At 47.9% G+C, this 13256-nt stretch overlaps 5 protein-coding genes across 5 annotated transcripts; 1 reads left to right on the forward strand and 4 right to left on the reverse strand.

The window, feature by feature from the left end:
* Positions 1-1325: 1325 nt before the first annotated feature.
* On the forward strand, positions 1326-2819 carry B0J16DRAFT_328238 (uncharacterized protein). Its single transcript, XM_046126208.1, has one exon. The coding sequence runs from the start codon at positions 1616-1618 to the stop codon at positions 2663-2665; it is 1050 nt and encodes a 349-aa protein (XP_045989089.1). The 5' UTR covers positions 1326-1615; the 3' UTR covers positions 2666-2819.
* Positions 2820-3069: 250 nt separating this feature from the next.
* Positions 3070-5693, reverse strand: B0J16DRAFT_391218 (glycoside hydrolase superfamily; the record flags this gene model as incomplete). The annotated part of the gene is made up of 4 exons (XM_046131924.1): positions 3070-4115; positions 4175-4298; positions 4353-4451; positions 4507-5693. 4 exons carry the CDS (start codon positions 5691-5693, stop codon positions 3219-3221), a joined length of 2307 nt encoding a protein of 768 aa, XP_045989090.1. The 3' UTR covers positions 3070-3218.
* Positions 5694-7854: 2161 nt separating this feature from the next.
* B0J16DRAFT_20001 (uncharacterized protein) lies at positions 7855-10379 on the reverse strand. The gene is made up of 5 exons (XM_046122948.1): positions 9848-10379; positions 9731-9798; positions 9520-9683; positions 8685-9469; positions 7855-8635 (listed from the first exon to the last, which is right to left on the reverse strand). The coding sequence occupies exons 1-5, from the start codon at positions 10133-10135 to the stop codon at positions 8015-8017; spliced, it is 1926 nt and encodes a 641-aa protein (XP_045989091.1). The 5' UTR covers positions 10136-10379; the 3' UTR covers positions 7855-8014.
* A 654-nt stretch (positions 10380-11033) lies between these two features.
* B0J16DRAFT_328242 (uncharacterized protein) lies at positions 11034-11920 on the reverse strand. The gene has a single exon (XM_046126209.1). The coding sequence runs from the start codon at positions 11569-11571 to the stop codon at positions 11146-11148; it is 426 nt and encodes a 141-aa protein (XP_045989092.1). The 5' UTR covers positions 11572-11920; the 3' UTR covers positions 11034-11145.
* Positions 11921-11983: 63 nt separating this feature from the next.
* Positions 11984-13176, reverse strand: B0J16DRAFT_328243 (HAD-like domain-containing protein). The gene has a single exon (XM_046126210.1). The coding sequence runs from the start codon at positions 13036-13038 to the stop codon at positions 12115-12117; it is 924 nt and encodes a 307-aa protein (XP_045989093.1). The 5' UTR covers positions 13039-13176; the 3' UTR covers positions 11984-12114.
* Positions 13177-13256: the final 80 nt, after the last annotated feature.

The raw sequence follows: 13256 nt of genomic DNA on the forward strand, positions 1-13256 counted from the left end.
GCCCGTGTAATCACTGCCGTGCCAATTGACTTCTCCATCGGACAATAACCCGAACCCCAACGCGCTTTAGCCTTCGCCAATCCGTACCGATGCCCCCGAGAAAGGCGGATACAGGCAAATGGAAGCCCAAAGAAAAAAGGCCGCAAATAGTAGACTCGGACTCAACCGTCAGCCAGTACAGGCGTACTCTCAACCCAGGTGCACACTCACCTCAGCCTGACTTCTACTTCTGGACAACACCCCCACCGGACATTAGCCCGGCAACAGGTACCACGGCGCGGTATAAGCGCCGAATCAGATAAACAGCCTCACTGGAGTCCGAAGTCGCTCATGACGAAACATACAAGAAACTCATGGATAACCCAGCACCCAAGACGAGACGAGACAGCCCCAGGTCAACCAAGCGAAACGCGCCTCAGAAGCGGAACCGCCAAAAGCCGTCTTGGGTATAACCAGCTGCCCAGGGCAATCTTTATGCCATTGAGCACGCCTGACAAACTCGACTTTTAATTGACTCGGCTCTATCAAAAGCAAAACTTCTATCGATATGCGAACCATTGTGAATCACTGCATCTGGATAATAATGTCTCAGGTCCAGTCGCATCGGCTCGGTTCATATTAGCCGCCAGTTTCTGCCGCCCAAGTCGGCTTGATAACGGATCAATTTCATCCTTCCTTTTAACCTCATCCCATGTTCAATGGAAATTACGGATACATGTCCAGAGTCTAGACAGCCACCTAGTCCGGTATCGTAACTAACAAGAGCGGATGCGCCTTTTTCGACAGGTTTGAAACTTACCAAACCTGGACATGAAGACATCGTGGGCCCCCACTCAAAGGCAAATAAAGCCTTGGTTATCATTGATGGGAAAGTATCCAAAAATCGTATTTCCCAACTTACTCACTTGTCAAAAAGCCGACGTATACCTATCCAATGGATTATATTATAACGAACATAGTATGTGATATTACATGGCAGATTAACCCAGACTTGGTTAGTGATATTATGTACTATCCTAGTATACGGCTCTACAACGTCTTTCATGGAAATAACTACGAAGGATCATGAGAGATATTCTAGGTTCCGATCTACAATCTTTTCCATGATTTGCATTCAAGAAGGTCGAGACGAGGTAGCCCGCTATTCGTGGGGGTCAACTTTAAGCTGCAAAGCATAACCTCTTGTACATCAAAGGCCAGCGTCCAAATTGAGCCAAGGGTGAGCGAAAAGGCTATCAAATAGAGTTCGTCTATTTTAATGTTGTATTATGCGATTCCTCTCTATCATGAGTACCCATCAGTTATGATGGCATTTACAATGATTACACGTGACTTCACAGCGGACCCACTTAGATCATCAGAGTTCGAGCAAGGCTGAGGCAACCCAACTTTTTGGAGGCAGCCTTATCAATATCCATTTTCTTCCATTTCCATCCAACCACACCATCGTCACCATCAAAATCGCGTTACCTCGTCGCAACGCGCGCCCGGTCGATTCTTTCAGCAACAAACTGCACACGCTGCTAGCAAATCTTGTGAAAGAGGAACTTTGAGCAGAACTTGGCTCAAGGTACGTTTCTGTGCAAAAACTACACCGCCTTCTCCTGTATTCATCATGTCGTACCCTCCCCCTCCAGGCATCAGCAACAGCTCTCTACCACCGAGACCACCCGCTTCCAAGTCAGGCTTCAAGCCCGCATTTTCCTCCGCGGCACAGACCTCGAAGCCTGCCTACTCCAGCGCACCGCCGACCTACTCCGGTCCTTCGAGTTACCCAGCCGCTAGCGCTCCCGCAACACAGTATGGCGCCTCGTACTCTTCCTACCCGACTACCGCTCCCGGCGCGGTGAGTTCGGCCGCAGCATACTCGTACCCTCAACAACCTCAGAGTTACGGTGCTCAGAGTTACGGCGCGCAAAGCTATGGCCCTCAGAGCTACGAACCGCAAAGCTATGGCGCAGCACCACAGATTAGAAATCCCTTCCCTACGCCAGGCACGGCCGGAGCCGATTACAACCCCGAGATGGCCGCTCAGATAGCGCAATGGCAAAGCGCATACTCGAGTGCCCCGGCAGACAGTAAAGATAAGAGCGCTGGTCCTGCGGCACCTCGAACCGATACCCAATCTTCAGCGGCTGCTGCAGCCACCGCTGCAAACCAAGAGCGCAAGAAGACGGTCGTTCGCGAAGGTGGTGGCAAGAAATGGACAGACGACAGCCTTCTCGAATGGGATCCCTCTCACCTGCGACTCTTCGTTGGTAACCTCGCAGGCGAAACCACCGACGATGCCCTCTTGAAGGCCTTCTCGCGCTGGCAGTCCGTTCAAAAGGCCCGTGTCATCCGTGATAAGCGCACATCCAAGTCCAAGGGCTACGGCTTCGTCAGTTTCAGTGACGCCGACGACTTCTTCCAAGCCGCCAAGGAAATGAACGGCAAATACATCCAAAGTCACCCCGTAACCATTCGCAAAGCCAACACCGAAATCAAGGTGGCCAATGTCAAGGACAAGGATAGAAATGGAAAGAAGAACAACAAGAACAAGAAGGGCGGCCACGGTGGTCATGGCGGAGGTGCTAGTTATGAACCCAGCCTGGGACCCCAAGGTGGCAGTGGTGTTGTCAAGCCTGGTCAAAAGACTAAGAACGGTCTTCGACTACTTGGCTAATTCGTGCTTCCAGCCAGAGAAAGGCTTTGCCCGGTGTTTGGTGTTAGAATGATGCATGACATTCGGTATATATGTGTTAATTCGGGGCATGCTGTTGCATGGTTATAAGCAAATCAATATATTAGATGATAATGGTAACACATGAGTTTCGCTCAATTATGCAGTTGCTGAAATCCCCTAAGTTTCATTATGAGTCCTGGAAAGCACTTGTGCAAGAATGCTCATTACTCCAAATCTTTAAGACCAGGCCTCGGTATATCCCAAGTTTTGCTTACCAGAGCAACAAGCAGTGAACTGATTATGACATTTTGGTTCAGTACTTAAACTACTAACACTGTTCCCAAAGCCGAGTTCAATTTGAAAAAGTTTTCGATCAACGAGTGTATATCATTATCTAACAAGGGCTTTTCTATAATCTACAAGTGACAATATCCCAATCACATATAATGTAACCAAAGTTAACAAAGGAAAATTGGACCAGAACTCCAAGACCATCCCACATATCCGTACAAGATTAGTTACAAAGGAAATTCATCTAGTGTTCCCCAAGATTTCAGGGCATGTTGTTTCGAATATTGGCATATCTACTCGTGGGGTATTTGAGAAGATTCTGGCTCTTCTCCAAACTGCCAAGAGTACGATGGACACCAGCAACCACACTTGCGGATCCGGTTCTATCGCCGCTGGCTTCCCAATAGAAAGCACCACCAAGACCTCGCTGGTTGATATAACCAGCCTTGGCCTGGCCTGACTTGAGGTCATCCATTGTCACAAGCTCCTTCTTGCTGCTGTCATATGTCCAGCTGGCCATAAGAGAAGAGCTATGGGAAGTCGTGGCTCCGGGACGAGGCAGTTCATTGAGACGGTAGATCCCTTCCGAGTCGCCAGCAGTGCCGGAGTAAGATTTACCAAGACCAGCGGTGTTAGAAAAGGAACGGCCATAAAGAGCCATGCCCATATGGATCTTTTCAGGGGGTATACCAGCAGCGATGTAAGCATTGAGAGTTCCATCGGTGCTGAGCTTCGTTGAAAGGGGGTTCTTCTTGTCCAAGAAAACATTTGATTGGTGACCAGTGGTAGAGTCCCAGGGGCCAGCATAGTCATAGGCCATTAGATGCCAGGCATCAATCAAGCGGTTCATGTTCTTGAGATCCATGGTGTTGTAATGGCTTGAACCCGCTGGTGAGGCAACTGTGAGCAGGAAGTGATAATTGAGCTTGTTGTCTGCTGAGTACCTGTCAAGGGCTTTTCGAAGTTCACCCAGTATCAGGACATAGTTTCGAGCCTCCTGAGCATTGGTCGGGTACTCCCAGTCCACATCGATACCGTCAAATCCCCAGTCTGTGATGAGTTCGACAGCAGTAGCGATGAAGCGCCTTCGGCCAGCCTGGGTGCTCACACCAGCGGCGAGTGCTGGACTTCCATTGTAGCCGCCAATTGAAAGCAACATCTGTTCGTACGTCTTAGCATTTTCACTTCAAAAACTCTGAGTCTTAGTGGCAAGGCTACCTTCAAATTGCGGTTCTTTTTCTTGAGAATATACAGCTGCTTAACACACCCATATACGTTGTTACCACCCCCAGCATCACCTGCATAGAGTTTTTTGGTGTCCGCCCCCTCGTCTGATGATTGTCTGATATTTATTTAGTGGGATTCATTGATGCTCTTGTACTCGATAAGTACTTACACTGTTCCATCTTTGGCGTTTACAGTGGCAAATGAGTAGAGCACATGCGTGACATGCTTTACCGGGAGGTTTTGGGGATGGAAACCCCGGTATGTACCCCTAGTTTCTTCATTATTAGCACCCATTAGTGGTCAGAAAGTACGAAAGAACTCACCAGTTTGTGAAGTAAATCATGTTTCGCTTTGCAACGCCTCGGGCCTCTAGACGAGTAGGGGTGTTGCTGGCATCCTCATCATCGAAGTCACCACCAAAGTAGTTCTTAGCGTCATCTTCATCCTGGACATTGACCGCCTCTTCATTCTCGGGCTGCTGTTCAGACATATTGGCAACAGGAATGTTCGCTGAATCCTGGTTCTGAGCCTCATCGGTCTCCTCGTTCTCAGCCTGGTGCTCAGACATATTGACAGCAGGGATGTTCTCAGAGTCCTGGTTCTCAACCTCGTCGGACTCCTCATCCTCAGAGTCGCCAAGATTGGGGAAGTCCGAAGGGCTGAACTCATCATCATCCTCTTCTTCGAAGTCGACATCGCCTTCATCTTCTTCGTCACGCTTCAGAAGATCGGCTCGAGAAGCTCTCTGCTCAGAATCAGGAATGGCAGTCTCTTGAGAAGCAGCTTTAATATTACTGTTTGCTGAGCGTGTGTTGAACTTGGACGGCAACCAAGGGTTCCTGGGAGGAATGAATTCGGGTACTGTGTCTCTAGGAACAGCTTGAGTAGGCTGGGGCTTCTTGGGGCCTCGGAAGGGTGCCCTAGGTGGGATGAAACTAGGCAGTTTATCATCGTCTGCATTGTCCTGGGCCGCAAGCTTCTGGGGACTGGCGTTTTTGGTGTTTGTCTTTGTGTTCTTTGTGTCTTTGGTGTTCTTGGTATCCTTGGTGCTTTTGTTATCCTTGTTGTCCTTGGTGTCTTTTGAGTTCTTCGAATCCTTTGCTGCAGTTTTCTTGTTGTCGTTGACAGACGCAACTGAGGCAAGCCTTTGAGGGCTAGCCTGTTCGTTGGTCGACTTTTGCTGCTGGTACGTCTTTGGAACAAAAGGCATCTTGGGTGGGATGAACCCCGGTACAACATCATCCTGAGAGTCATCTGGCTGGGCTGCAGCGGTAGGCTTAGCTACCTTGGTCTGAGGCTTGAGCGCATAAGGCATCTTGGGCGGGATGAACTGCGGTGCGACGACGGCGGTTTCTTCTGCTTGACGGCGAACAGCAGTCGACATGGTAGTCCTGGAACCGTGTGAGTGCTCCATGTGGCCATGGAGGTGCTGGTGTCTGGGTTCCACTGACGGGACAGCCAAGGCTGCTTGCACCAAGAGGGGCGCGATGATAAAGATCTGGTTGAGCATATCCAGTACTCTAGTAGAAGTTTTTGGTAGAAGAGACCTGTCCGTAGGTGTAATCGTTCTCAAACTTGTGAGAGTCTAGATGATGGGTTGTGAAAGCAAGTCGATAAGAAATTGATAACTATCAACGCTTCTTATAAGCGACTGACAGTGAGCTGATTGTAAAGGAGTGACACCTCGCAAAAAGTGAGATGGTGTTCAGAAAATGCTTCAAGGGGTCCAACAGTCTTGTGAGGGAGTTTAAGCTGAGACAAGATGCTGAAGGCAGGCTGGCAGTGAGACAGAAACCAGGTGACGGAAGCGGAGAATGAGAAAGCACTATACTTTATGAAAGCGAGGGAGACGGTTTGTAAGGAACGAATGACGTTGGTTGGATATTGATGGAAAAGGAATGGCTCAAGGGTGAGATCAATGGGAAGAGAAGGAGAGCCAAGAGGGTGAGACACGGGAATCGAGGCAAATTTATGACACTGGACATGATGAAGGCACGCCACTCTGGCTATGTCGGTTCAGGATAAGAAGGAGACCCTGAAGGAGTATAGCATGTCGACGAAAGCGTATCGTGTACGCGTACCGGTGGGAAGAGGACGCCCAAGCATGTTACGGAAAGCATCGCTGACCCTCCATCAAGGGGATTCCGTTCTCAACTAAGGGTGTCTTGACGCCGAATGAGACATGAAGACCAAGTTCCGGGGGCTTATTGAGCGCCACAAGCCTCTAAAACGTGGGATTGGTATGTCTTGGGACCCTGATGAGGAATGCGCTTAGTGTCTGGAACCAGTGGATGATGGCACTAGGGAGGGACGGTCGGAGTTTAAGGCACTGGAACATACTGGTGATTTCTTTCAGATGAGATTGTCATTGTAAATGAGCCGTAATAGAGTTGAGTCGGGGTCTTTCTCGGGCTTGGAGAGAAAGTCCGTAGGCTTGATGCTGGTGATCCTGGTGTAAGTGGATTTAGTCTTAGTAGCGTTGGTGATGATGAAAGTATAAAGTTTAGGACCCCGATCGGCGTCGGGACCTGACAGGCTGAAAACTGAAAGTGACAGTTGTTCCTGCGTAAGCCTCCTTCCGTTTAATCGATTTCTGCACCTTCCAATCTTGTGCCTGTTCCTGTTCCTGAATTGACCCTGAATTAACCCGTTGGTCGTGCCTGCCCAGTTTGACTTTCACGGTTGCTGACTGATACATTGAACACAGAAGAAGGGTTGAATTCAAGGATAATCGCCAAGTTATATATATTGTCTATATATTAATATCAATTAAGGGAGAAAATAATTGATTGTTCCCCTACTTCTCACAATGAGCCTTTGTCAGGGCATGTAAGACGCCGCTCCCGCTAATGTCCGAGTCCTTTCCCTTGCGCTCCCGCTACCTCAAGGGCGACTCCCTTGAATGATTCACTTTTGACAGCTCGTCAAGACTACTATCTTTAACTCACACAAGACAATCCCGAGAAACCAAGCAATAACCAATTTCAAGGGTCTAGATCATGATCCAGAAAGCAGACGTTAGTAAAGGCGTCGCCGAGACTCATTCTGGACTCATCAACGTTGAACATACGAACTCTGCCTCTCACAACGTCCAAGCGTTAATGATTTGAAATAAACAGTTTTTCTCCCCTCTTCTGTCTGTCCCTGATTCAGAGAGGGGTCTGTGGCTAAGCTAGAGACGATGATGACAGATCAGTCATGGCTGGCGCTGGCACTGGCACTGACACTAGACTAGTGAAGCCATCGCGATGTCCTTAATGGCGCCCGAATTGTCAATCTGCATTCCAGTCGCCCACAATTATCCATTCAGAAACCATCGGGTCGGCCGGTTGCATCGAAATCTCTGCTGTCTATCTCTGATACAAGACATCAGTCATGCCCCCCCCGTTCCCGCGACTTTCAGTTATGGACAGCCTCTGCCATGAATGGATGAGACACCAGATGTAACTCTCTGAGCATAGCATAAGTAAGAATTGGTTCACTTTGAAACCGCCATTTGATGTCACAATCACGTGCATTTATGTCATTCAATGTTTTACTCACATTGCCACAGGAAAAGAAAAGAGTGGCAGGGCTACCTGGAAGTTCTTTCAAACTGGTGGAAGCACTATCACTAACAGCCGTGACAAACTCCCGCCAAGCTCCTACGATTGATCGAGAACCAGTTTTGTCCGAAGATGATTTAGAAGGTCGGTTAATGTCTTGGAAATATGTGGATATGTGAACAATAAGTACAGAACCTGAGGACAACCTAATTAAATCCCATATACAAATTCGTAAATGCTGCTACATTATGCTGGCAAACTAACATTGCACACGCAGAAACTTTGATCATACCGCTGTATTAGTCCCCCTTTGAAGTCTCCAACTGCGCGTCTCATGAATCTCTCTCTGTCTCATACTCGTAGCTCTCGGCAATCCTCCGTTGTATTCATCCTTCGTAGTGGAAGAAACAGTCTCAAGCTCAGCCAACTCCTCTGTCGTACGTGGCTTCTCATCCCTCCTCGCAGAAAGATAAAAGAAGTCCCAAAGAAAGCTACGCTCCAGCTGTCGAGGCTTCCCATCAGCGGTCCAGTATCTCTCCTCGCTGAGCTCCTGGGACAAGTGTCTTCGGAAGTAACGGTCCTGGTTAACCCACCAGGCCCGCCATAAGACGAGGATCATGATGGTCAGGGGAACGGCAGTGGCCCAGTAGTACCAGAAGTTTTCACCGAATCGGTTGATTTTTACTCCTGGGATCGTGGGTCCTTCAGTATCGTCGCTGGCATCTTCTTCTGCCTCTGGGCCAAGCCAGTCAAACATGGACATGCCGAAGAGTGTACCTAGAAACTCTCCAGGGAGAAATATGGCGGTTATGACGGCTAAGGCTTTCATGGAGGAACTGTCGCGGGAGGATGATACGGCCATTCGAGCGTTGAGGATGTTGTCTTCCTGAGCCATCTTACTGTAGATCTGTGGTATGTAAGCATATGCCGTTCAGCAGGGAGATAGTGATACTTACCATGTCGATTTGGGCACGGCATCTAGCCTCTGACATACGTCTATCAGTCTCGAGACCCATACAGAGTCTAAGCAAACCATCAAGGTACTGGCGAATCTCATGCCAATGAGGTCCCAGAGAGTCGCCATCCGTGATCTCTTCAGGAAGCCGAAGCTTGGGGAGATCTCGAGGCGGCATAACGGGACTGACTGGAGGAGGTCCTCCTGATGGGTCCAAGAAATTAGGACTCAACATGCTAAGATCCTGACCAAAGCACAAGCTGTTCCCCATTCGTTCATTGAGTTCATCACCAGCCAAAATCAAGACCTTGATGGCTCGCTCCATCCATCGAATAGTATCAAGAAGCTTGATAGTATCCTTGAGAACCTCGTGCGCCCTTTTCATGAGCTTTGTCATAGTCGAGGGGCCCCATGTAATTCTTTCACCATCCTTTCCATTACTGAAGGTTCGGCTCAGACGTCTCCCAGACTCTGATTTATCGAAGCCGGCAATGTTGCTAACGTCGTATTCCAGATGGGCTACGTTGGAGTTGTTCTCGCTGACAGCTTCCTCGCACCGCAAGAACTGTACCTGGAGTAACACGACAGGCATGATGAGAGGGTGTGCCCAATGGGTTCTGCATGACTCGAGACGGTGATCGTACTCGTCGAGATCGTCCATGTTGTGACGTCTCGGCTCCCAGGACTGACGGACCAAGATTGTTGCAGCGCGGTCACGAACGTCGTATGTCATGGAGAGGAAGTCGCAGGGTGTCTTTGGCATTTCTGAGAAAGCGAGAATGATGCCTACGTATTTTGTTAGAAGTTGCTAATTGTATAACTATAAGTAAACCTACTCAGTTGAGACCTGTCTTTGGACCAGAATCTAGATTCTGTTGTGGTACGGGTTGAGTATTGCAGAGTGGCAGGGTGGAGGTTCATGGCAGCGAGATCGTCAACTGTCATGCTGAGAATCTCGCGGTTGCCATCATAGATACCTGTCTTGCGCTTGAAACAGATGCTATATCCAGTCAGATAAGTAGTTATGAGATGACAGAGAGAACTTACACTCTGCGAATTCGACCTTCCATGCCAGCTGATGGTGCTTCATCGTCATCTGGCTTTCGAAAAGTACCCTTTCAACTAGTTAGTCAACATCATTTGTAGCTGCTGATGAATACTGACTTCACGATCAAGCATGAATCCTTGGCGGAATGCTAGATCAAAGATTGTAGTTCCCGGGGTATCATCGCGGGTAAAGTGATGAGTGATATGCTCATCATGATGTCCCCATGCATGATTCAAACTCGCCGGTGAAGGTTCGGGCGCAGGCTCAGAATCATCTCGTTTATAAACGACATACTCATCATACTCAATGTTTGACGGAGTATCATTTCCCGTGATAAGAACTTGCTCAGAACAGACCTTCTGGTCATAATTGAAGAGATCTAAACCGTGGTGTACAAAACCCATTAGGGCGGTTGTGCTCCACCGCCCGAGACGGACAGCGTAGTCTTGCGGGACTTGAGAAGAACGGCGACCCTCTTGAACGGGGTCGAGAACTCGTTATTCATGAGAGTCTTTTGACTAGAAGGATTGGAAGTTAAGGTAGGACTGTAGTGTCGGTGGGGGGATACGATGTAAGCGAGCGGTAGGTCACTCCTTTTTCTACAGCTGTATGCAATCAAGTGTCATTGATCATCCAGCGGCGGGTCAAGCTTATTTATGTATGTGAATTATCCTCTGAAGCTGACTGCCAAGAGTTTGTCTAGCCGGGGGGCCTGGTTCGTTACGAGCCCGACATCCTGATACCGCTGTTAGGCTACGCACAAAGAGTGTCACGAGATCTTGAGAGACAAGGTTAATATTCCTTCCACGACTCTAGAATGTCTCATGTTCTTCCATCACGGCTTCAAGATCCGTCCAACGGCGAATGAGACGGACTCCGGGACCTGGGAAGTGGATCCGGCCGGAACGGGGAATCGGAGGATAGCGGTCGGTGGTGGCTGAGTTAGATTAGATCCGGGGAAAAGAGAAAAGGACAGTGACATGATGTACATCAATTGGACAATTATAAGCGAACTGCCATTCTGGGTTTATCTCGGGCGTAAATATGGATTCTCAACTGAGGCGCAGGTTTTGGTAGAGTGACATTGACCTTGATATCCATGAACCAACAGACATCACGAGACTTGTTTCTCGCAGAGATGACCAGAAAGGGTAAGAGTCGTGATGTGATTTACAAAATTGCTGCCCAATGTATAGATTGATTTGATATGTTGATAACAACTGTTAGTCACCAAAAGAAGTCTGTGATAAGTCATGTTAGTTCAGACAAGTATTACTTGGATATAGAATCAAATGTTTTCGTTTATTCATTAGACTCGTGTCCATTCTAGTCTATAAAGGTATATCGAAAGTCCATGTTTCTAACCAACTCCAAATCCATCAACCGGGTATTATCTCGATTCGTATCTTCGTATTTATGATGTGCATGAACCACTCGCCCAAGAAGAATCTCCCATCTCAGACTCCTCAGTCTCATCCTCCTCACTAATGACTCCGAGACCAGGATCCAATTCAACAACAGGCTCAACTTGACTCTCTTCTACCTTCTTCTCTTCGATCTTCTTTTTCTCTTCAATCTTTGCCCTCTTCTCCTCAAATCTTCTGATAGTCTCTTTCACATCCTCAATGCTCTTCCTAGCTTTGCCCAATTTGTCTTCCATTGCGATACATCTGTTGCACTTTTTCTGCAATCTTCGCGATGTAGGCACGTGAGGGTTTTTTACAAAGCAATCTTGGTCGCTCTCCTTGGCGGCAAAGGCTTCGCTGGTCGGGCACTTCTTTACACATAAACCCCAGCGCTCGTGGGCGCAGGTAAAGACGACACGGCCGTATAAACACATAGTGACGGTGTAGAGATAGAGACGTTGATGGGGTCGATACTGATAATGCTCGTGGGTAGAGGTTTCTTCTGTATCGATATTTGTTGTGGATGAGAGCGGAGTCTAGAGATCGGTCAAGCATCTTGTCGTTCTTATATCATTATCTGAACAAGTAAAGTAACTAATAAGACAGTGAAGAAGTATTCTTTTGTTGTGTTGACAGACTATTAATGTTCTTGGGGCTATGTTCTTTATGTACAACCAGATCCATTGACAGTGAACAAACCTTGTTCTCTGGTACAGGGCGCAACCAGACACAAGATGGGAGGCATTTTCTTTGTTTACATGGAATCTCATTTCACTATTAATGGATTCTTGCACTAGCCACGTCGTTGGCGTGAACAGCGTGCAATATCGCAAGGTTCATCCGTGCCCGAATTCATGCATTTCGTCCATTATTCAATATCGACATTCATGTCAATTAGATTAGAAACAAACGAGAAAATTCTCTCCCCAAGACTAGAATGTTCTTTAGAAGCAAAGAATCTTCCAGGTTCAGTACTATTATGCCTGTCCATCCAATAATCCGCTCTCCAAAACTTCCCGAAAGTTCCTCGCCCATTTCACTTTACCGTCCTCTTCACTCTTCTCACCAACGTGAGGAACATTAACTCTAATCCTCTTCAGTGTTTTCATCAAGGTTGACTCTTCATCATCGGATATCACAACTCCCCCTGTAAGTAAACACTCCATATCCGTCGTCGAGTCCCCAAAGTAAATCACTTTCCCATCCTTCTCCTTCATGAGATGCTTCAAAGCTTCCTTCTTCTCTCGCGCATTCGTCATACGTCCACTAAAGAACTCGGGGCCTGTAATGGTTCCGTCCAGAGCTGGTTCGTTCGCCACAATATCAAGAGTATGTGGAGATAAAGCGCCTCGAATAAAAGCGCGGGACCAGTTCACCGATATAACGCTCACGCTCCAATTCCTGTCCACTGCAAGGCTCATGACGTCTTTGAACCCATCTCTGATCTTTATCCTCCCAGCAGTAACGGCGTCGGCTCCAGCTTGTGATAGCGTCTCAGCATCCAAGCCTGTAAAGATGCGTGACTCGGCAATGCGTTGTAATGATGCCTCCTCCACATCCTTCATTCCCGACAAAAAGTGAAACTCTTGATCTACGCATGTCCGCGTATCCTCTGGTGACGGGTGGTTCTCTTTGTAGTGTCTGTAATCGGCAACATAGGCTTGAACCACTTGGTCCCATGAAGCCTGAAGATCGTGGCCGTTCCTATTCCGCTGTATCTCGATAGCCGAGCGGGCCAGCTCCCCAATTGTGTCTTGTTGGGTAATGGTTCCGTCAAAGTCGAATACCAGATGCATTTTGTAACAAGAAGAATAATGAAGGCAGTCTTGAGGCGAGGTTGTTGTTATAAGCGAAGTTGCTGGGATGATCAACAAGTGGAGAAGAGCTATAAGCATAAGCATTTGAGCCAAGATCTTGGAAGGTAGCTTCCCGCTCAAACCAGCAGCTGACTCAATATTCAAATGGCGTTTTATAGAGCGCCTGTGGTTACTCTAAAGTCTACTAAGGTTAAGTTAACTTGGTTATTGCGGGGAAGTTCATTACGTAGTTGTTCTTGTAAAGAGTGAGAGTGAGTGGATCACAATGACCAGGAAATAATAGCTCGGCCAAGCTTCCTACT

This window comes from Fusarium flagelliforme (assembly GCF_020744385.1).
Source record: "Fusarium flagelliforme strain FIESC 12 MPI-CAGE-AA-0113 chromosome Unknown B0J16scaffold_1, whole genome shotgun sequence".
NCBI lineage: Eukaryota > Fungi > Ascomycota > Sordariomycetes > Hypocreales > Nectriaceae > Fusarium > Fusarium flagelliforme.